The sequence below is a fragment of the Nycticebus coucang genome, chromosome 4 (genome assembly GCF_027406575.1).
Source record: "Nycticebus coucang isolate mNycCou1 chromosome 4, mNycCou1.pri, whole genome shotgun sequence".
Classification (NCBI taxonomy): domain Eukaryota; kingdom Metazoa; phylum Chordata; class Mammalia; order Primates; family Lorisidae; genus Nycticebus; species Nycticebus coucang.
The window spans coordinates 25,488,538-25,511,865 of NC_069783.1; the positions used below are offsets into that span (position 1 = coordinate 25,488,538).

The following is a 23,328-nucleotide window of genomic DNA, read 5'->3' on the forward strand; positions in this document are numbered from 1 at the left end:
TACCCTAGCCATGTATGGTTTCTCTCTCACAGGCCGTCTTAGATTCTGTGCCACTGTCCTCCTGGAAGAGGAGCCCAGCCAGAGCAAAGGTCAGGGGCTCACAGCAGCCTTCTAGGTGGGAGCAGGTGAGAGACCAGCACCTTTGCTGGCTCCCCTTTCACTGTGAGCAGTGGCACTCACCCTTGCTCTTGCTAAAGGGAGTCACTCATTCCTGAGTGAGTCAGGGTCACTCACTCTGTGACAGCTGTGGCTCGCCTTACATGAGCTAAATTGGGAGTTGGAATGTCACACAGATGCCCCTTTCTCCCTGCCCCCTCAGTAAAATTAATCTCCTCCCTGGGGAGTAAGGGACAAACAGTGCTGCCCACAGAGTGAACAAGAGTGAAAGTCCATTGGGAATCAAAAGGAGAATTTTAGAGGGAGGGAGGAATAGACAAAGCTACAAGTGCCTGGCAAGGGTACACAGCAAAGAATAGAGAGACACAGAGAAGTGTCTGGAGACAGCTATCTGGAAGAGACGAACTGTTAGAGGAAGGGACCGGAGAGATAGCAGAGCTATTTCAAGAGTGAGCAACAGAAGGGAACATAAGAATCCACAGACTGTCTAAAGTAAGCGAGGAAGGGTCCAGAGGCAGTGACAGAAGGCCAGGAGCAGGGCCCAGTCTGGGGTAGGTCCTATCGCTGAGGGGATGAACTTCACAGTGGGTTTCAAGCCGCTGCTAGGGGATGCACACAGCATGGACAACCTGGAGAAGCAGCTCATCTGCCCCATCTGCCTGGAGATGTTCTCCAAACCGGTGGTGATCCTGCCCTGCCAGCATAACCTGTGCCGGAAGTGTGCCAATGATGTCTTCCAGGTGGGCTCCAGGGATGGGTTAGGGCCAACTAAAGCAATGCAGACTTGTGGGAGACGGGGCAGATCACAGCTGAGAGCGCAGAAGGTGATGGGCCGAGGGCTCTGTGAGGGGAGTGGCGGCCCTTGTGGCTAAAGAGCAGAAGAGCTGGGGTCCTAGCAAATCCCAAAGCAAGCATGAGTCAGCAGCTGCTCTCCAGGCTGGCGGGTACAGCCTGTGTGTGTACAGCAGCTGGAATGCCATGACCCACTGAGGAAAGGAGATCCTGTAGGACCTGAGGGCCAGGGGGGCTGTACCAGGCTTTATAAGAGTCTGTGCTGGATGCTGCATTACAGTTTGGAGTTTCCAACTTTGAGAACATTGTCAAAAATCAGGAGAAAGTATCAATGAGATCATGAAACATTTAAAAGATAACCTGTGAGAAAGTTCTCTAATGACAGTAGAATTATTTATGTTTAGGGCAAAGCTCAGTGTATCCACTTTAGGGGGCGGAATTAGACATAGTGGGCAGGAGACTGGGAATTCTTCCCAACTTTAGTTCATACTTGTGTCTTCTCCAGATTGATCAACAAAGAGGGCCTACTGGTTAAAAGGTGTTGAGGCCACTTGACAAGCAGAGAAAAGTCAGAAAAGAAATTTTACTTCCAAGAAAGGCAGCCAGTTTTGGTTTATTCGTGGTCATGGAACAAAGCATAGCTAATCATATTCACAGATAACAATTTAGCAGACACTGATTTCTTTCTTTTTTTTTATCGCCCTCGGTAGAGTGCCGTGGCGTCACACAGCTCACAGCAACCTTCAACTCCTGGGCTTAGGTGATTCTCTTGCCTCAGCCTCCTGAGCAGCTGGGACTAAAGGTGCCCGCCACAACGCCCGGCTATTTTTTGTTGTAGTTTAGCCGGGGCTGCATTTGAACCCACCACCCTCAGTATATGGGGCCGGTGCCCTACCCACTGAGCCACAGCCACAGTGTGTAGGGCGCCACCACCCATATACCGAGGGTGGTGGGTTCAAACCCAGCCCTGGCCAAACTGCAATGAAATAAAGAATTAAAAAAATAAAATAAAATAAAAATGAAAGCAGCATATACCAGAATAGTTTATAAATGGGCTTTTTTTTCTTGCCCTGTGCCATTGGTGGAGGTTCTAGTAGGTTACAAATGGCGCAGAGGTCAGGGAAAATGAGCAGCAAAGGCACGTGCACACACCAGAGGCCTTGCAAATAGACCCTGAATAGACCAGAGCTGGCTGGCTCCGAGTGCATGGCAGTGATAAGCAACACCATGAACTGGCATTCTTCATCTGTATCAGAAATTTTGAGAAAATGTGTTGAACACAAGTGATTTTTAACATAATCAAGAAAATACTTTCAAGTTCTTTGGGGCAGCATGTTTGGGGAAAAGTATGGTCTGGCTAAGTCGGGCCATCCATCCCAGTGCCCTGTGGCCCGCCCCTTGGCTGTCCAGCTGTCTGCCATCCTCACTGTGTGCCCAGCACCCTGTCAGCTCTCCCACCATCTTCCTATTGAGGCCCCTTCCCATCTCTTTCTAAGTGTCCCACCCTGTCATTATTTGGCTCCAGAGCCAATAGATTCCCCCTAGGGGACCTGACTGAATGTTGTGGGTGGCGCCTGGCCCACCGTCTTGGTTTTTCCCCTGGTCTGAGTGACCCTCTGAACACCCTTCAGGCTGAGACACCCAGGAGGGAATGGCAGAAAGATTTTGCCATCCTTTCTCATGGGACAACCTCTCATCAGGACCTGAAATATATGAAAGCAAAGAGAAGTGTTGAAAGCTAAGGTAATATAACCTGTAGAAAAGTGGTCAGAATGTCAAAGTGCAAGTCGCACAGTATCATCTGGCAGAGGGATCCAGGAACAGGCCCACACATGGGGCCTAAAAGACGTGTAAGTCACCTCCTTGTCCAAGTCAGCCCTCTCTATCCAAGCATACTGCTTTGGTTTCAGGAAGTTCTAGAATACTGATCTGGGCCCCAAAAGACCTAGAAATGGTTTGGGGCAAACCCTGTGCAGAATATTTGGGAGATAGCATGCTTCCCAGGGCTTGGGGATGGTTCTGTGGATCTGGAGCAATGTGTATCTTTTAAAGTGCAGAGCACCCCCAGATCCTGCAAGGAGAGAAGAATGAACAGCTCATTCCTTGTTGCTTTATTTGGGAGGCCTGGTAGGAGGCTGGCCCACTTCTTCAGCTGCATGTAGGGATATACATCTCAATATATCTTCGTAGATCTCCCTCTGAAAGATGAGCATATTTAGTTTTTTCACACATTGCCTCCACATTTTGACAACTCTAGGCATAATCAGATTGTCTGTTTTCTAAGTATGGGGACAAGGATGGGACTTTTGGTTCTTCTGTCTTCAAATCCCTTAGGAAGAATACCCTTAGAACCTTGCCTAGAAAGTTAAGTTATAAAAGTGACACCAGTATGTCACATTTAGAATTTATACACACACACATATATTCTTTTCAAACAGTGTATATCATGAGAGGCAAATCTGCCGTTCACCTCAGACCCTTGGTTTCCTTCACCGGATAGAAATAACCATTACCAACTTTCTTGGGAATACTTGCAGAACATTTCCATGAGTAGGTACGTGTCTGCATTTATGTAGCCACTTAAACTAGACTTATGGCCCTACTGTCCCTCCCTTTATTCCTATAATTTTTTGGTGATTATTTCATATCCACACATTCAGATCTGTATCTTCCTCTGTCTTTTTTTTTTTTTTTTAATTGAGACAGCATCTCACTTTGTTATCCTTGGTAAAGTGCCGTAGCATCATAGCTCACAGCAACCTCAAACTCTTGGGCTCAAGTGATTCTCTTGCCTCAGCCTCCCTAGTAGCTGGGACTATAGGCGCCCACCACAATGCCCGGCTATTTTTTTTTTTCTTTGTTTAGCAGGCCCAGGCCAGTTCAAACCCACCAGCCCTGGAGCATGTGACTGGTGCCCTAACCACTGAGCTACGGGCACCCAGCCCCTCTTTATTTTTTTAATTTATTTTTTTTTTTTTGAGACAGGGTCTCACTCTGTTACACAGGCTAGAATGCAGTGGTATCATCATAACTCACTGCAACCTCAAACTTCTAGGCTCAAGTGATCCTTCTGCCTCAGCCTCCTGTGTAGCTGGGACTACAGGCAGGTGCCACTATGCCCAGTTAATTTTTCCAATTTTTGTACAAACATGTTCTTACTGTGTTGTGTAGGCTCGTCTCAAACTCCTGACCTCAAGCAGTCCTCCCATGTTGGCCTCCCAAAGTGCTGGGATTACATGCATGAGCCGCCACACCTGGTCTATCTTCCTTTTTTCAATAGCTACATAGTGTTTCATTGTTATGACTGGACCACAGTCTATCTAAACTGTCCTCTAAAACATTTTTTTTTTTGTGACAGAGTCTCACTTTGTCACCCTTGGTACAGTGTCATAGCTCGCAGCAACCTCAAATTCTTGGGCTCAAGTGATCTTCTTGCCTCAGTTCCTCAAGTAGCTGGGACTACAGGCACCAACCACAGCACCCAGCTATTTTTTAGAGACGGAGTCTTGCTCTGGCTCAGGCTGGTCTGGAACTTGTGAGCTCAAGCAATCTACCCTCCTCACCCTCCGAAAGTGCTGGGATTACAGGTGTGAGCCACCATGCCCAGCCTTGTCCTCCAAAACATTTAAATGGTTTCCAGACTTTTGCTGAGATAGACAAGAAACAAGAGTTTGGGGGGAATTGTGATTTTATTGACAACTTCAAAAACAAAATTTGAAAATTAAAACATTTAAGTGGAGAGGCGGCGCCTGTGGCTCAGAGAGTAGGGCACCGGCCCCATATGCCAAGGGTGGCGGATTCAAACCCAGCCCCAGCCAAACTTCAACAAAAAAATAGCCGGGCGTTGTGGCGGGCGCCTGTAGTCTCAGCTGCTCGGGAGGCTGAGGCAAGAGAATCACCTAAGCCAAGAGTTTAGAGGTTGCTATGAGCCGTGTGACGCCACAGCACTCTACCTGAGGGCGGTACAGTGAGACTCTGTCTCTACAAAAAAAAAAACAAAAACTTTTAAGTGGAAATGTTGAACAATGTTAAGGTTCAACATGGGTTGAGAGAAACCCATCCATAATCTTACCTCCCCAACACAACTATTTTCATTTTTGCATACTATTCTCAAGCCTTTGTCCCTAAACATATTTTTATACAGTGGTCATCTAATTTAACTAATTCTCTTTTGAGCTATAACATATCTTTCTCTCTGAGCTGAAACAGAAAAAAGCACCAAGACATCACATTAGCCCCTTCTAATTTCTCCCTCCCTCTCTCCCCACACTTAACACCCACTCAGCTCCCAAGAATTTTGACTAGAGGAAAGCTGTTGGTGGGACTTTGACACAAACATCTTCCCATGTGTCTCTGTATTTGTAAATTCTCTTCACTCCTAGACTACTTTAATGCAAGCCTTCAGTTTATTTTTATACCTGCCCCCACATCACAGTGGGCACTTGTTTATGAGCTGCAACCTGTTGTAATTTAACAGATGACCAGAAGGGCTTGTGAGAAGGTTGTTCAGGAACAGCTTGTCTGTGGGATGTCTGTCTAGAGAGGAACTGACTGGGGTGGGGGTGTCTATCAGGAAAGGAGCCTCCTTCTCTAACAAAGGGGCGGGCCGTCTGGAAAAGAGATGATGTTTGTTTTGCTCCACCTGAATTCCGTTGCTTTATTGGTTTATGTTAGTATCAAATGTAATCAGGTACAGGCCTGCCGGAAATCCTTCCCCAACTACCTCCTTTATTTTTATTTATTTATTTTTTCTGAGACACTTACTTTGTCAGCCTCGGTAGAATGCCCTGGCGTCACAGCTCACAGCAACCTCAAACTCTTGGGCTTACGCGATTCTCTTGCCTCAGCCTCCCAAGTAGCTGGGACTATAGGCGCCTGCCACAACACCCGGCTATTTTTAGTAGAGACAGGGTCTCACTCTGGCTCAGGCTGGTCTCGAACTCCTGAGCTCCAATGATCTGCCCACCTTGGCCTCCCAGAGTGCTGGGATTACAGGCGTGAGCCACCACACCCAGCCCAACTGCCTCCTTGACCACTTCCACTTGCTGAGGAGGGCACCCGGATTTCTTCAGCCCAACCTTGGGCAGCTCCTATTTGAGAAGTTGGCTCACCAGAATTTTGTGAATTGCATTATATTTGCAGCAGGATTAGGGATCTTTGTAGGAGGCATCTTGATTTAGTGAGAACAAAAACCTAGACTGAGACTGAGCACTCCTGGGTTCTCTTCACACGGGTCTCATCATTAACTTGTCATGTGATGTAAATCAGGCTGTTTCACCTTCTCTGAGCCTATTTACACATCTATAACATTAAGAGAGTGTTTTAAACTGGTCTTTAACATCCTTTGTAATTCTAATAAGCTGGTTTCACAAATTCAAGAAACATTTTTATGAATTTCCATTTTTTAAAGGCTTTCCATTCTGTTACCAGTGTCCTAACGTGGCCCACTCTTGTGCTTATCAATTCTCCTTTCAGGCTGTAGGGACTAGTTTATCATCCCCATGTGCTAGGCTGTCTCTTAGGTTCTGTCAGCCATAGCTCAGCATCCACTCAAGATCCCTTCTGCACCCACAGTTCATCGTTTATTGAAACCTAGATTCTTCTATGACTCCAACTTTTCTCCAAATGTCTGGCCTTCTGCCCACGATTTTCCCACGGTTTCTCCAGAGTGTTTCTTTTTTTTTTTTTTTTTTTGCAGGTTTTGGCCAGGGCTGGGCTTGAACCCACCATCTTTGGCATATGGGGCTGGCGCCCTACTCCTTTGAGCCACAGGCGCCGCCCATTCAGAGTGTTTCAAGGATCTGGCTCCCAGAATCTGCCTGCCCCATCACTCATCACTGACCAGACCAGTGGGTTGGGGGAGATAGCCTCAACAATCCCCTTTGCATCCTGAGCCTAGGTCACAAGTTAGCATCTGCCTGCATAGCCAGAGAAGAGGGAAAACATTCTGAGATAAGCATGGGTTTGCAAGAGTAGCTGCATTTACAGAGCTCTTATAGATGGAACATTTCTGTTAGATGCTATGGAACATTACAAAGGAAATAGAAAGTGTCACACAGCCTAAAAGATAGGTGGTTCATAGCACGTGTGCAGCACACAAGTCTTGAACATAGCCTAGAATTAAGTTCCATTTATTTGTTCCATTCTATCTTATCCTTCACAGTTAAGAAAGAACAGTTATTTCATGTGCTGTGTGGCTCTGTGCAGTAATTTATTTTTAAGGTCAAGATTAGTATTATTAATGATGCTTTGTGCTTGTGCAAAGGAAAATTTATAGAGTACCTTCACAAACATGATTCCATTTGAGCTAGATAGAATGGATGTCCTCTCCATTTTACAGGGGAGAATACAGGAAACAGGTTATAGTCACACAAACAAAGGGACAGAGTAGGGATATAAATCTAGGTATTCTGTTTCCTAGAGCAATGGAATTTCCTCTACACATCCCATCATCAGCACATGAAATTTTACTTCATGGGGCTGACTCCCTACAAGACGTTTATGTGTATAATAGAACCAATCAATTATTTCTTATTCTTGAAGTAGAAAGATAAACAGAAGCAGAAAATAAGATTTTGTTAACCAGATAGTAGTTGGCTGAGAAATCTTTAGCCCAAGGTAGAGACCTACACTTATGAAGATGTGTTAAGTAGGTTACCAGTGACCTCTTAGAGTATAAAATTCTTATAATTCCTATTTATGATGAGAAAATTTAGGGACTTTCCATCAGGGCAGAGAGTAATTTTTTTTCTATGCCTTGGACCTGTCTGTGAAACCTATAGATCCCTTTTAAGAACAATATTTTAATTTTAATTTTAATTTTAATTTTTTTATTTTTATTTTATTATTATTTTTTTAATTTTAATTTTTAGAGATAGGGTCTTGTTTTGTCACCCAGGCAAGAGTGTAGCAGTGTGATCATAGTTCACTGTAACTTCCAACTCCCGGGCTCAAGTGATCCTCCTGTCTCAGTCTCCCAAGTAGCTGGAACTACAGGTGCATGCTACCATGCCAAGCTAGTTAAGAAAAAAATTTGGAGAGATGGAGACTCACTGTATTGTCCAGACTGATCTCAAACTCCTGGCCTCAAGCAATCCTCCTTCCCAAAGCGCTGGGATTACAGGTATAAGTCACCCACTCAGTCCAGAACAATATTTTTAAATGCATAAAATATAATACATATGATTATAAAGGAAATTGATTCTACTAAAATATAGCATGCTTCCTCAATGAGGTTGATATTACTCCCTAAAACAGTGGTTCTCAACCTTCCTAATGCCGCAGCCCTTTAGTACAGTTCCTGAGGGTCAACCCACAGGTTGAGAACCTCTGCCCTAAAGGCAAAAGGGTGATTCTTGGATGGAGGAAGAAAAAGCTTACTTTCGTAGGGGTGGTCAACCATTTTTCTTTTCTCCTGTACATTGGAATAATAAGAGTTGTCTTGGGCAGCACAATAAATATACAAACCCCAATGTAGCTGATCAGCAAAAAAAAGGGGGGGTCTGTGCATATTTTTCATGATATCCGACACCACAGATGAGCAAAATAATTCCTCGTGAAATTAGCATGCACCCCGGCCCCACCAGCCAGCAGGTGGGACACCACAGATACAGTACATAAGATAGACCCAAAGGGGAGATATTGGGTGGAAAGTGTCTAAAATGGCCTTGGAGGGGATAAAAATGAAAACAAGCTTGGGAAACCCTGAATGAAATTACTAAAATATCTAAAGCTTGCTAGAGTAATATACATGCTTCTTGTTGAACACATTAAAGAATGAGGTCTAGTAACGGGCCTCGTAACTGCTGTAATTTAGAAGTAGTGATAGGCGTACATTATTTTTTGAAATTTCAACAGCAACCATAATGTTATATGAAAGCAGCTGTGATTTCTGTTGGTGACAAAGTCACAGATGCTACTAAAACTACTGTGGTTTTGTGCCACTCTCCCTATATTGTGCTACACTAAACACCCTCTCTTAAAATGCAGAGATATTACCCAGAAGCAGTAACAATTTTATCCAGAGCCAGTGTAGATGACTTTCTCAAGCCACCCAACATTGCAAAAAGTCTGAAACACAAGTCACTTTTTTTTTTTTATTTTAGACAGAGTGTCAAGCTGTCGCCCTGGGTAGAGTGCCATGGAGTCACAGCTCACAACAACCTCCAACTCTTGGGCTTAAGCGATTCTCCTGCCTCAGGTAGCTGGGACTACAGGTGCCTGCCACAACGCCCGGCTATTTTTTTGTTGCAGTTGTCATTGTTGTCTGGCAGGCCTGGGCCGGGTTCGAACCTGCCAGCCCAGACACTTTTTTTTTTTTTTTTTTTTTGAGACATAGTCACACTCTGTCACCCTGGATTGAGTGCTGTAGTGTCATAGTTCACAGCAATCTCAAATCCTTGGAATGAAGTGATTCTCTTGCCCCAGTCTCCCCAGTAGCTGGGACTATCAGTGTCTGCCACAATACTAGGCTATTTTTAGAGACTGAGTCTTGCTCTTGCTCAGGCAGATCTCAAACTCCTAAGCTCAAGCAATCCACCTGCCTCAGCCTCCCAGAGTGCTGAGATTATAGGCGTGAGCTACCACGCCAGGCCTGACTTCCCAATTGTTGCCATACTTGTATACCATCTATATTGTAATTTAATAGTTCTATTTTAAAAGACTTGCTTTTGAAGCTTAGATATTTATCCTTATTCTAAACAATAAAATCCATGAAAAAATCATCAGTTTTATGGGCTATCCTTTTCCTAATGTGGATTAGAATTAACACATGAAAATCTTGACTGTCCATCCTCATATCACCTAAAATCTTCATATTTGTCATCAGTTTGTATACTCTTACTTTGGAAAACACAGAGGACCCTAGAAAGTCCAAAAGATAAACTTTACTCTTTGATTACTAGTTGAATTTAGTGCTAGTAACAAAGGCATGTGCACACATGTACTAGCCATAGACTAGTGAAGGAGGTGGGGTTGGAAGGCAGATGGGGGCAAATGTTGAAGCTACCTCAGGAAGGCAGGGCTGCTCTGGAAAGTCAGCCAGGCTTTGGAAATGACAGGAGACTCTGGAAACGGGATGAAGGCCACATGTGACATACTGGACTGTGGTGTCTGCTTGCAGAGAGAAGCGCTAGCCTGAGCCAGATGTTGAGGACACAAAGGCACAGCTCGCCTCACTGTCCTTCCCAGGTGTGCTCAGTCCCCCATCTCAAGAAAGGGACTCTTAAAGTACTTAGTACCTCTTTGGAAAGGCAGTGACTAAACAGTGAGATGAGCTACTAAAGAAATTTCTTTGGCAGGTGGGGGAATGGTGGAGAGGTGGTGTTAGAGTGCCTTCCCAGCCCACCTCAGGTCAGCCCTGACTGTGGGAGTTTGAAAACCATTGCCTGAGATGAACCAGCAAGTCCTGATCACTTTTTTCTTTTTTTAGAATTGTGGTAAATGGTCCAGACATGTTGGCTCAACATGTAATCCTAGAACTCTAGGAGGCTGAGGCAGGTAGATTACCTGAGCTCACAAGTTTGAGACCAGCCTGAGCCAGAGCGAGGTAATAAAAAGATAATAATAAAAGATAAAATAAAGATAAAAAAAAGATAATAATAACTGGGCACTGTGGCAGGTGCCTGTAGTCCCAGATACTCGGGAGGCTGAGGCAAGAGGATCACTTGAGCCCAAGAGTTTGAGGTTGCTGTAAGCTAAGATGCCACAGCACTGTCTTTAGGGTGACAAAGCACTGATGTGAAAACATTACCACGATCCATCTTCAGAACTTCTTCATCATCCTAAAGCGGAAGTCCATGCCCATTCAACTGTAATTTCTCATTCCCCCTCCTTGTGCCTGGCAAGAGCATTTCACGGTCTGTTTCTATAAATATGACTATTCCAGGTACCTCATAAAAGAGGAATTACACAATATTTGTCCTTTTGTGTCTGGCTCATTTTGCTTAGCATAATGTCTTCAGGGCTGATCCATTTGTAGGCTGTAGTCCTGACTAATTTTACCTCTGTTAATTTCCACTACAATTTATATGACTTTTATCAGCATCTTCATTCTACTGTGCTATATGTGGATTTTTTTTCTATGTTGATAATACATTTTACTTGATTTCTTTCCTTAATTCTGCCAGCTCTTTTCTTCTCCAGCTTTTATCACTTATATCTCTTCTTTAATCAAATAGACTATGTTTTCTTTAATTTTTTTAAAAAAGTTTGATTGAAATTGTATTGAATCGGGGTGGTGCCTGTGGCTCAGAGGAGTAGGCGCCAGCCCCATATGCCGGAGGTGGCGGGTTCAAACCCAGCCCCGGCCAAAAACTACAAAAAAAAAAAAAAAAAAGAAAGAAATTGTATTGAATCTTGGAACATTTCTTCTTCCAAAGAGTGTTCTTTATCTGTCTTTTGTCATGCTTTCCACGCTTTCTTTTTTCTTCTTTCTTTTTCTTTTTTCTTTTGGGTTGCATCTCCTGTTGGATCCCATATGTTTATCACTCCTCTATAATAGGAGTGGTTTTATGTGGGGCTGACAATGAATTCTTGACTCAATCCATTGTGTTTACCTTGGCTTCTTTCACTGTTCTCTCTCTCTCTTTTTTTTTTTTTTTGAGACAGAGTCTCACTCTGTCACTCTCGGTAGAGTGCTGTGGCATCACAGCTCACGGCAACCTCCAGCTCTTGGGCTTAGGCGATTCTCTTGCCTCAGCCTCCTGAGTAGCTGGGACTACAGGCGCCTGCCACAACACCCGGCTATCACTGTTCTCTTAAATGTAAACGACCTGGCTGGATGTTGTCATTGGTTTGTAATCTCTGTTCAGTCCTTTGGCTTCTTTGGTGAAGACAGGAGTATGACCTGAGTTAATAAGTAGTTGAATGTCTCAGTTTGGTTATGTTGTCTCAGAATATTGTTGCCACAGAATCCAGTGAATTATCTGCTCCACATGTGTCTTTCTGTGGGAGGAGGTCACCCCTGAGATTTGAGCTCTTTCCTTTGACAAGCAGGTCATTATGGTTGGAAGCAGGGCCCTTATCATGCTCCATGGCACACAGAGTTTTGATTTGATGGGTCATCTTCTGTTTATCTTTGATTAAACAACTGCAACCCACAATTGCATAGTTGGTTTTCAGGCTGTAGTTTCTTTCCTCTGTGAAGGGCTAATGTTTGATCCTTCATGACCCTTTTACTTAAAAAAAAGAAATCTGTGTCTGCCTGACGCTCAGAGAGATGAATGTTAGCTCTGGGCATCATCTTTTAATCAGCCTAAATTTTACTGTATCTGACAATGTAGTGTAATGAGTGTTAGGACAGGCTCTGGAGTCAGAGTGCCCAAGTTCAAGTATTGTTGGCTCTGCCACGTATTAGCTGATGACCATGTGCAATTTAATTAACTTCTCTGGGTCACACTTTCCTCATCTTTGAAGTGGGGCTAATGGTAGTGCCTACTTCAGAGGGTTGGTATGAAGATTTAATGAATTTGATGCGAATAAAACTTAGAGTAAATCTTGGTATAAAGTAAGTGCTCAGTAGTAGATGTTAGCTATTGTGATTATATTTCTTGTAGTCTAAGTTAGGAATAAAAGTTCATCTTCTCCACCGTCTTTACAAGAAGCCCCTTAGGATTTAGGATTAAGCCCTTTAAGATTAAATTCTAAGCCTATGACACAATGCTTAACACATAATAGGCCCTGAGAATATTAAATAATGAGTATCCCTGCTTGTGTGCCTCAGGAAGAAGGGGTCAGTGGGGGATAGAGGTCAGGAAGAGAGGCTTCAATTTGTCTTTGCTTTGGGCTAAAGGTCCCGTATCTTCCCACTCAGACATTCATTGAGCACCCTGTATGCTTGCCACCAGCAAAGCAAGGAAGAGTGAGATCCTCTAGGCTGGCAGACTTAGAGTTCTCCCAATACCCTCTAACTCACTTGGATTCTAAATATTGAAAAGTAATTGTATTAAGCAAACAAAAGCTAGTGATTATATACTTCAACACATTCCCTAGACTAATACCAATATCACACGTTTCTTGCTTCTGAGAAGGACACATGCACAGACACAGCCTTGGATTATCTACAGTAGGACCTCCATAGTTGACCACCTCCCTACATTGACCTCCTCGAGTTGACCGAATTTTCATAGGCTGGACACGCACCACATGTACTCAATGGAAGTTCCTGTATTGACCATCTCTGTATGTTGACCAGTTTGTTACAATCTCTTGGATGGTCAACTTACAGAGAGGGTCTACTCTAATCTGTTCCTTGTGTTCCATGGGCTAAAGTGTTAACTTCTTCTGAGTCTCAAGGAATCCCCAGAAAATGTGCTCCCCTGACTTGAATGCCCTGTGCACAATGGGGTATTGCTGTGCACACATAGGGTCCTTTCAAACCTGTCTTCTGGTTGGTGTATAGCGCAGGGATTTGGAGAATGTCATGGAACCCAATTGTAGGAAATACACCTAAATACACCAAGTTGGCTGGGTACGTTGGCTCATGCCTATAATCCTAGCCCTCTGGGAGGCCAAGCCAGTTGGATTGCCTGAGCTCAGGAGTTTCAGACTAGCCTGAGCAAGAGCAAGACTCCATCTCTACTAAAAAAAGAAAAAAAACAAAGAAAAAATAGCCAGGCAGGATGGCAGTGCATGTCTGTAGTCCCAGCTCCTCAGGACGCTAAAGCAAGAGGATCACTCAAGCCCAAGAGTTTGATGTTGCTGTGAGCTATAAAGTCATGGCACTCTACTCAGGGCAACAGAGTGAGATTGTCTCCAAAAAAAAGGGCCGGGCACACTGGCTCACACCTGTAATCCTAGCACACTGGGAGGCTGAGGCAGGAGGATTGCCTGAGCTCACAAGTTTGAGACCAGCCTGAGCCAGAGTGAGACCTCATCTCTAAAAATAGCCAGGTGTTGTGGCAGGCGCCTGTAGTCCAGCTTCTTGGGAGGCTGAGGCAAGAGACTCACTTAAGCCTAAGAGTTTGAGGTTGCTGTGAGCTGTGATAGCACAGCACTCTACTGAGGGCGATAAAATGAAACTCCGTCTCCACAAAAAAAAAAAAAAGAAAAAGAAAAAATTATCCAGGCATAGGTGCGCCTGTACTCCCAGCTACTCAGGAGGCTGAGGCAGGAGGACTGCTTAAGCCCAGGAGTTTGAAGTTGCAGCCAGGTACAGTTATGCCACTGCACTGTAGCCAGGGTGACAGAGTGAGACTCTGCCTCTGAACAAACAAACAAACCAAGTCATACGTGACTACTGTCCCCATTACTCTCTAGGAGTGCATGGTCTTCCAGCCAGTTAGGATTAGGTTCTGCCGTAAGTGGCAGAAACCCCAAAATAACAGCAGCTTGAAGCAGGTAAAAGTTTGCTTTTCTCTCAAAGAATGGGTAGGCAGTTCAGGACTGTCTCATCAATGACCCACTCCTTTTAAACCTGTTGCCATTCTCAACTTGTGGCTACTTCCTCATGACTCAAGATGCCTGCTTCAACTTGAGCCACACATCTTTAGTCCAGCCAACAGGAAGGAGAAAAGAGAGTAGGGCATAGCCCTTCCATTAAAGATGCTTCCTAGGAATTGCACAAAACATTCCTGTTTATACCCCAGAACACAGGCACCTGGTCATACCCCACTGGAAGAAAGCCTTGAATTCATGGTCTTGATACCATGAGTCTCGCTAAAACTCCGAGCCTCTGTCACAGAAGAAGGAGTGAACATCAGGTAGCAATCAGAAGTCTCTGCCAGTCTTTCATCTCTCTTTCTCAAGACTCTTTATCAAATTGAGTCTTCTTCCTTCTCTGCAGACTAGCCTTTTGATTTATGGTTTCTGACCCCTCACACTTTCCAGAGTGGCCATGATGGATGCCAGTTCTTAGCCCAACTCCACAGGTCTTTTCAATACCTAAGTAGCACGTGGTACAGCCAGCTCAATCCCTGTGTCTCAATTCAAAATTCCTGGGAGAGAATATTCGATTGACCCTGCTTTTGTCAGGTGATCATGTCCTTAGTTTTGAGCCAGTCATCTGTGGCCATCCCTTACAGGATGGGGTGTTGTGGGTTCTCCAAAATAGAGGTGTAAAGTGGGAGGAGTGAAGGGCATCTCTGGTAATCTTCCTACTGAACTTCTCCCATCATAACACCCATCTGACTAGTTTTTATCTGTCTTCTTGTCTTTAAGGGAGGGATGAATTTTGTTCATATCCTTAACCCAGAGCCTAGCAATTACCTGGCACACTCACAATTTGATGTGAAGTGAATAAGCTAACTCAATCATTAGTTCCACAGAGGTTGAATGCTTGTCCAAATTTACATTAAGAAAAAAGAAAGTGGGCGGTGCCTGTGGCTCAGTGAGTAGAGTGCTGGCCCCAAATACCAAGGGTGGTGAGTTCGAGCCCAGCCCCAGCCAAACTACAACAAAAAAATAATAAATAAACTTAGTTTAAAAAACAAAAAAGAAAATAAAAGCACCAGGAGCAACATGGGCCTAAGACTCCTGACTACCAGTCCCTGGAGGAATTTCCCCAAATTACTTAGCTAGTTATGGCTAGTCAACCGCATTGTTCAGCATTTGTCTCTGCTTGCACCCCTGCCCAGGACTGCAGAGAATCTTCCCCAGATATGGCCCATGAAGGCTCCAGATTGGAGCTCCAGGCTGTACCACTCAGAGTCCATTTCCTGCCTCAGCCTTTGTGCCTAGACTACCCTGTTTCCCTGAAAATAAGACATCCTCTGAAAATAAGACCTACTTACAGGAAAGATAAGACGTCCCCTAAAAATAAGACCTAGCGCATCTTTGGGAGCACACCTTAAAATAAGACACTGTCTTATTTTCGGGAAAACAGGGTAGTATGTCTTCACAGCTCCAAGCTGGTGCCCTCTGGAGAGATCCCGTCTGACTAAGCCGTGGTCTATGCTAAGCTCTGGATGCATGGGCATTCAAGGAGATAGGCTGAGGAATGACACAAAGGTGGGAAGAAAGCTCTCCACCGCCACTCGGGACCCAGCCATAGACAAGAGTTAGTGCCTCCCCCTCCGCTCTTCCCCTACTCCACCCCGTTCTCCCATGCCTCACTGTGCCAGTTCTCTCGTGCCACCTGTCCCCACAGGCCTCAAACCCTCTGTGGCAATCCCGAGGCTCCACTACTGTGTCTTCAGGAGGCCGATTCCGCTGCCCATCTTGCAGGCATGAGGTTGTTCTGGACCGACATGGTGTCTATGGCCTGCAGCGAAACCTGCTAGTGGAGAACATTATCGACATTTACAAGCAGGAGTCATCAAGGTGAGCCGTCAGGGCCTTTGCCTCTCTGAAGTGCCTGGGACACAGCCAAGGAGGGAGGGTCAAGGGGGAGGGACTGGAACAATAACCCGCCTCTTCCAGGGAAGGGAGAGAATTGCCCCAGGTCACCCAGAGAGTGCAGCTTGAATTCCCTGGGCCGTGCTTCACTTTAACCCAGTGGCTCACAACCTTCCTAATGCCACAATGTATTTTCATTGTTAAAAAGGGGTCCCGAGCCACAGGTTAAGAACCGCTGCAACCCTCTCTACCTGAGGAGAGGCTGGCAGTCCACCGGCAAGGTCCTTGCCAACCTTCCGTGACTTCCTGTCCTGTGGGACTGCCCTGCCCCCTGGAATACAGACTATTCTCGGACTCAGGCCTCTTCTACCTCTTGCAGAAGCAGAAGTACCCACCGGCTCAGCCACAGCCATAGCTGTGTTATTGGACAGAGAGAGTCTGGCTGCCTGTCACTGTCAAATGCAGAGACGGGGGATTCGGTCTACCAAGCTTTATTGTCAGAAAGGCTGGTGATCTGGAGAACAGCAAGAGTTCTGTTCTGCCTAAGTTAAAATTCTAATAGTTTTAATAATGAAAACAGAAGGAAAATTTTAACTTTATTTGACAGCCGACAACATCAAAGTAGTCTTCACTCTAACAGTACTAAATGTTTAAACAACATAAAAGTAACCTTCACTCTAACGACATACCAATAAAAGTAAGTTTTACCCAAGGCCTGATGCAGTGGTTCACACCTGTAATCCTAGCACTCTGGGAGGCTGAGGCAGATGGATTGCTTGAGCTCAGGAGTTGGAGACCAGCTTGAGCAAGAGCAAGATCCCCCAACAGTGCTGCACTGTTAGAAAACCAGCCAGGCTTTACAGCGGACACCTGCAGTCCCAGTTACTTGGGAGGCTGAGGCAAGAAGATCACTTAAGCCCAAGAGTTTGAGGTTGCTGTGAGCTATGATACCACAACACTCTATCCAAGGCGACTGAGTGAGACTCTGTCTCCAAAAAAAAAAAAAGAAAGAAAAGCAACCTTTATCCTAAAGTATCTAAGAAAATCATAAAGGAAAACAACATCAAAGTAACTTTTACTCTAACAGTATTACAGTACTTACTGTCTATGTGTGACTACCTCTCCAAGAACATCCTCGCACTAACGGTGAAACCTTAACTAGACAGTTGGGGGGTTATGGGAGAGAATCTGAGCTAAGCAGACTAGTTCAGCTGAGCTGCTTTAGTTTAGCTTCTCAGACTCCGTCTTGCAGGCTGCTTTTCTGGCTTCAGCTGCAGGGGCAGAGAAGGTGGCTGTTAGTGTAGCCAGAAGAGATGGTGTTCATGGAGCCCACATGCTTAGGGCCCATCTCTCCTGGGTCTGGCCCCTGGCCCACCTTGCCCCCTGCCCCCACCCTCCAGGCCACTGCACTCCAAGGCTGAGCAGCACCTCATGTGTGAGGAACATGAGGAAGAGAAGATCAACATCTACTGCCTGAGCTGTGAAGTGCCCACTTGCTCTCTCTGCAAGGTCTTTGGTGCCCACAAGGACTGTGAGGTGGCCCCTCTGCCCACCATTTACAAACGCCAGAAGGTATCAATCAGGGAGGGAACAGGTATGGGGGGTGCTTAGGACAGGCTTTTAAGTCATGTAGGTAAGAGCTAAAGTCCCAGCTCTGTGCTTGACTCCGTGAATGACTGTGGGTATGTTCCCTGACCTCTCTGGCCCTCATTTTCCTCCCGTGTAAAATGGGGATGAGAATACCTACTTCTGGGAGTTGCTTCAGGATAAAATTAGATAAGGGTGAAAGCAGAGACTTCATTATGTTGGATGAGATACTCTCAAGGTCCTCTCACTATCACACAACTAGATTCAGCATAAAACAGAATTTTAGGCTCGGCGCCTGTAGCTCAGCGGCTATGGCACCAGCCACTTACATCAGAGCTGGTGGGTTCGAATCCAGCCTGGGCCTGCCAAACAACAATGACAACTACAACCAAAAAACAGCTGGGCATTGTGACGGGTACCTGTAGTCCCACCTACTTGGGAGGCTGAGGCAAGAGAATCACTTAAGCCCGAGTTTGAGGTTGCTGTGAGCTGTGACGCCACAGCACTATACCCAGGGTGACAGCTTGTGACTCTATCTCAAAAAGCAAATCTAAACAAAACAGAATTTTAATGATATTGGCTAACACATAAAAAATAAAAGCAATTTCCAAGTGGGAGTAGGTGAGGAGGGGAGAATGAGCAAAAACAGAACCCTGTATGGCAAGCACAGTAAAAGCACATTTCCCAGAGGACCAGTGCTGCCAATATCACTGAGCTAGAGAGACCACACAGCATGCCTCCATGCCCCCAAACCCCTAAAAAGTGGGGAACCTACATCAAAGTCACCCAAGACCCCAGATTGAAGTGGAATCCCAAGAACTGAAGCAGTCAATCGCACCACCTGGCTTTGACAGAAGCAAATGCACGTGCTGCCTGAGGAAAATATTTTCAATTACACCTTCAGGGTTTTCTGAGATAAAGATCAACAAAATATTAAGATTCTTTTTTTTTTTTTTTTTTGAGACAGAGCCTCAAGCTGTCACCCTGGGTAGAATGCTGTGGCATCACAGCTCACAGCAACCTCCAACTTCTGGGCTCAAGCGAGTCTCCTGCCTCCGCCTCCCAAGTAGCTGGGACTACAGGAACCCACCACAATGCCCAGCTATTTTTTGGTTGCAGCCGTCATTGTTGTTTGGCGGGCCCAGGCTGGATTCGAACCCGCCAGCTCAGGTGTACGTGGCTGGCACCTTAGCTGCTGGAGCCACAGGCACCGAGCCCAAAATATTAAGATTCTTACAATTGAAGATTTACAAAGAAGGCCAGGCATGGTGGCTCATGCATGTAATCCTAGCACTCAGGGAGGCCAGGTGGATTGCTTGAGCTCAGTTGTTTGAAACCAGCCTCAGCAAGAATGAGACCCCATTGCTACTAAAAATAGAAAAATCAGCCTAGTGTTGTGACAGGTGCCTGTAGTACCACTACTTTGGAGGCTGAGGCAGGAGGGTCACTTAAACCCAAGAGTTTGAGGTTGCTGTGAGCTAGGCTGATGCCATGTCACTCTAACCTGGGCAACAAAGTGATAATCTGTCAGGAAAGGGAAGGGAAGGGAAGGGAAGGGGAGAAGGGGGAAGGGGAAAGGAAATTGAAAGGGGAAAGGGAAAGAGGAAAGGCAAGGAAAGAAAAGAAAAGGAGGAAGGAAGAAAGAACAGAAAGATACATAATTAAATGCACTGCATGGGTGAAGTCAGCAGAAGCAAAAATTACAAGGCATTCAGATATTGGAATCAAAAATAGAAAATCATCATAAATGGAATGCTTAAAAAAAAATGGAGGCTAGGCATAGTGGCTCATGCTTGTAAGTCTAGCACTTTGGGAGGCTGAAGTGGGAGAATCACTTAGATCACTTGAGACAAGGAGTTTGAGACCAGCCTGGGCAACAAATGATGACCCATTTCTACTAAAAATTTAAAACTATCCAGGTATGGTGGTGCAGGCCTGTAGTTCCAGTTGCTTAGGAAGCTAAGGCAGGAGGGTTGCTTGAGCTCTCTGGAGTTTGAGGTTAAGGTGAGCTATGATCATGCCACTGCACCCCAGCCTGGTGACAGAATGGAACCCTGTCTCTCTAAAAAATAAAAATAAAAAAGATGGAATAAAAAACCAAGGAATGATAGAATATAAAAAACAACCATGCAGATTTAACAAAGAACCAAATGGAGCTTTTAGAAATGAAACTATAAATATTAAAACAAAATAGTCAATGGTATGCTGTCCCTAAAATCCAAAAAAGAAAAAGAAAAAAATTTAAGAATCACTCAATAGGCTCAGCACCTGTGGCTCAAGCGGCTAAGGCAACAGCCACATACACCTGAGCTGGCGGGTTGGAATCCAGCCTGGGCCCACCAAACAATGACAACTACAACCAAAAAATAGCTGGGCGTTGTGGCGGGCACCTGTAGTCCCAGCTACTTAGGAGGTGGAGGCAGGAGAATCGCTTGAGCCCAGGAGTTGGAGGTTGCTATGAGCTGTGATGCCGTGGCATTCTTCTACCTAGGGCGACAGCTTGAGGCTCTGTCTAAAAAAAAAAAAAAAAAAAAAAAAAGAATCACTCAATAGATGAGTGAAATGGTGTGTTTCTCTGAAGAGAGAATTAGCGAACAGAACAAGAGAACTAAAGAAACAAACCCACACAGAATGCATGACTGGGAGGTGAGAAGGTTGAGAATGAGAAGGTCTAATGTGAGTCTAACTAGATTCCCAGAATTAAGAGGATAAGGGGCAATATTATGAGAATGGATAATCACTAAGAATTTTTCAGAATTGATAGAAGACATGAATCCACAGGTAAAACATTTAGCCCCGTGCCTAGCATTCAGGGGATGTTTGGAGACTATTCCTTCTCTATTTGGTGGTGGAGGGTTTCTTCTCTCCACCTCCTTCTTTTTTTTTTTTTTTGCAGTTTTTGGCCAGGGCTGGGTTTGAACCCGCCACCTCTGGCATATGGGGCCAGCGCCCTACTCCTTTGAGCCACCTCCTTCTAGAAGCCACAGAACATGTTTCTATACCTTTGGTATTGTGCTAAGCTTTCCAGATCTCTGAAGATGCTCTGGTGGGGGTGGGATGAAGGGAGGAGTCCTCTCTTAGCTCACCCCTTGCCTGGAGTGCGGGGTGCAGCTCTAGGCCAGGTCCTCTGGCTCTAAGCGCTGACTTGTGTGTGTGGCAGAGTGAACTCAGCGATGGCATCGCAATGCTAGTGGCAGGCAATGACCGTGTGCAAGCAGTGATCACACAGATGGAGGAGGTGTGCCAGACCATTGAGGTGAGCTTGGGCTGGGAGAGAGGGCGGGCCCAGGCTTCCTAGAGACAACTCCTCTCTGACCTCTGGCCAAACTGGTCAGAAAGTTTCTGGGCCCTGGGGAGTGGGGGGATGTGCTTAGCCAGGTTGATGGGTTTGAATCCCAGCTCTGCTGCTCCCTAGCTCTGTGACCTTTGGCCCAGTTATTTAACTTCTCTGTGCTTTGGCTTTGTTTTTGACTACATAAAATAGTGGTGGCAATAATATAGTGGCTACCCAAGAAGGTCTTTTTGAAAATTAAATGGAATAATGCAAGCAAAAACCAGGACCAAAGATACAGCACTCAGTGAAATTACTTTAAAATACCATGTTGTTCTTATTACAGAAAGATCTGGGCTGGACTCTGGCTCTGTCGCTAATTCACAGTGTAACCATGGGTGGGTCACTTTCCTTCTGGTGAAGAGCCAGACGCGGGTCTGGTGGTCTCCGGGCTATGAGCCCTCAGCCGTGCCCTCTCTCATTCTTGCTCGGGGTATTTCAGGACAACAGCCGGAGGCAGAAGCAGTTGTTAAACCAGAAGTTCGAGTCCCTGTGCGCTGTGCTGGAGGAGCGCAAGGGCGAACTGCTGCAAGCGCTGGCCCGGCAGCAGGAGGAGAAGCTGCAGCGCGTGCGCGGCCTCATCCGGCAGTACGGGGACCACCTGGAGGCCTCCTCTAAGCTGGTGGAGAGCGCCATACAGTCCATGGAGGAGCCGCAGATGGCTCTGTACCTCCAGGTGGGCCCTGGGGGAGGACGGCGGCCCCGCACAGTGCTAGGAGCCGGGGTCTTGGCTCCTGGAAACCCACGTTCGCGTCTTGCCTCTTGCACCTACTTGCCCCCACTCCCTTGGGCACGTCACCCACTCTGAGCTCGTCTTCTCCTTGACGACTGGGATGTGCATCCCCACCTGCCCCGCAGGGCCGCAGTGAGAATCAGAAATGGGACCTTGCCAGGGGTTGGCCCGGGGCTTACTCTTGCCCTCCTTTTCTTCCCTGCAGCAGGCCAAGGAGCTGATCAATAAGTGAGTAGGCAGAGAGGGACGGGAAAGGAAGGGGCTGCGCAACCCCGCTGCTCGGGGAGGGATTGGGGGTCAGGGACGTTGCCACCCGACTCTCTGTGGCCACCGCAGGGTCGGGGCAATGTCGAAGGTGGAGCTGGCAGGACGGCCGGAGCCAGGCTATGAGAGCATGGACCAGTTCACCGTGAGCGTGGAGCACGTGGCCGAGATGCTGAGGACCATCGACTTCCAGCCGGGTGAGGGAGCGCGGGAGGGAGGGAAGGAGGGGTGCGGGCGCTGGGCTGGGCGTTCAGATCCTGGGTGTTGAGGTGAGGCGGTGTGGCTGCCGGAAAGGCAAGAATTCCACCTTAACGCGGCTTTCCTCGGCCCAGGCGCTTCCGGGGAGGAAGAGGATGAGGAGGTGTCTTTGGACCGGGACGAGGGCAGCGCAGGGCCGGAGGAAGAGCGGCTGGAGGGGCCGGAAGGTGAGAGTGGCCTGAGGGGCTTGGGGCAGGGCCTAGTTGGCACTCTCGGCCCCCTCCGGCCATTGCCTCCCCTGTGGCACCAGGGATTTTGTGGAGCCTTGCTCCTTTTAAGTGCCCCCAAGCCACACAGCCGCAAAGGGACTTCCCTTAGGGCGCAAAAGTATACTTGCATTCCCACCAGCCATTTCTCTGGGACTTTGGGAGACCAAGTTGGGTCTGCTAGTACAGGAGAAGCCCGCGTGGCAACGGGGGGCTGGGGCTGCCCTGTTCCTTTGGAGCGCCCGACCACTGATCTTTCTTTCCTGGACACAGGCCTGCACTGACCCGACCACAGTTCAAGAGCCGGAGCGGCTCGGGCCTGGCGCCAGGGTGGTGGGGGATCTGCGCTGAGACCAACGCGCCACCCAGCTGGGCGCGCCCGCCCCACCTAAAGGAAAGCTCAATAAAGGACCGGTGGCTCCCAGACCCGTATCTCCTTAGCTGCCCACTCAGCCTTGGCTTGGGAGGCGACTCCGTAGCCCTCCTGCATTTCCTCAAATCTGAGGACCTGGGTGTGGGGGGTGGGGCAGAAATGAAGTTAACCCGTATTGGGCGCCTCCTGGTTGCCAGGGGCTGACTCGTGAGCCTAGCGCCCAGGGTCGAGGGTGGTGCGGCGGTGCCGGGACATCTGAGTTCCTGGGGATTTGGGAGCGATGGGCCCCGCTGGAACAGGCTGAAAGCTGTCCTCTACTCCCCGCCACCACCCCGCCGCCTTAAGCATCTTGGTCCCTCCTGCTGGCCTGACAGGCCCCCACTTTCCCAAAGGT

The 23,328-nt window shown here is 46.8% G+C and overlaps 1 protein-coding gene across 1 annotated transcript; it reads left to right on the forward strand.

Annotated features, from left to right (window-relative positions):
- Window positions 1-353: 353 nt before the first annotated feature.
- TRIM54 (tripartite motif containing 54) lies at window positions 354-23,001 on the forward strand. The gene is made up of 9 exons (XM_053588663.1): window positions 354-857; window positions 15,995-16,167; window positions 17,583-17,754; window positions 20,930-21,025; window positions 21,543-21,776; window positions 22,039-22,061; window positions 22,170-22,294; window positions 22,430-22,522; window positions 22,835-23,001. The coding sequence occupies exons 1-9, from the start codon at window positions 690-692 to the stop codon at window positions 22,843-22,845; spliced, it is 1,095 nt and encodes a 364-aa protein (XP_053444638.1). The 5' UTR covers window positions 354-689; the 3' UTR covers window positions 22,846-23,001.
- Window positions 23,002-23,328: the final 327 nt, after the last annotated feature.

Coding starts and splice junctions, on each gene's coding strand:
- TRIM54 (XM_053588663.1), top strand. CDS start 690: ATGAACTTCACAGTGGGTTTCAAGCCGCTGCTAGGGGATGCACACAGC. Junction 858..15,994: donor GTGCCAATGATGTCTTCCAG/GTGGGCTCCAGG, acceptor CTGTCCCCACAG/GCCTCAAACCCTCTGTGGCA. Junction 16,168..17,582: donor TACAAGCAGGAGTCATCAAG/GTGAGCCGTCAG, acceptor CCCACCCTCCAG/GCCACTGCACTCCAAGGCTG.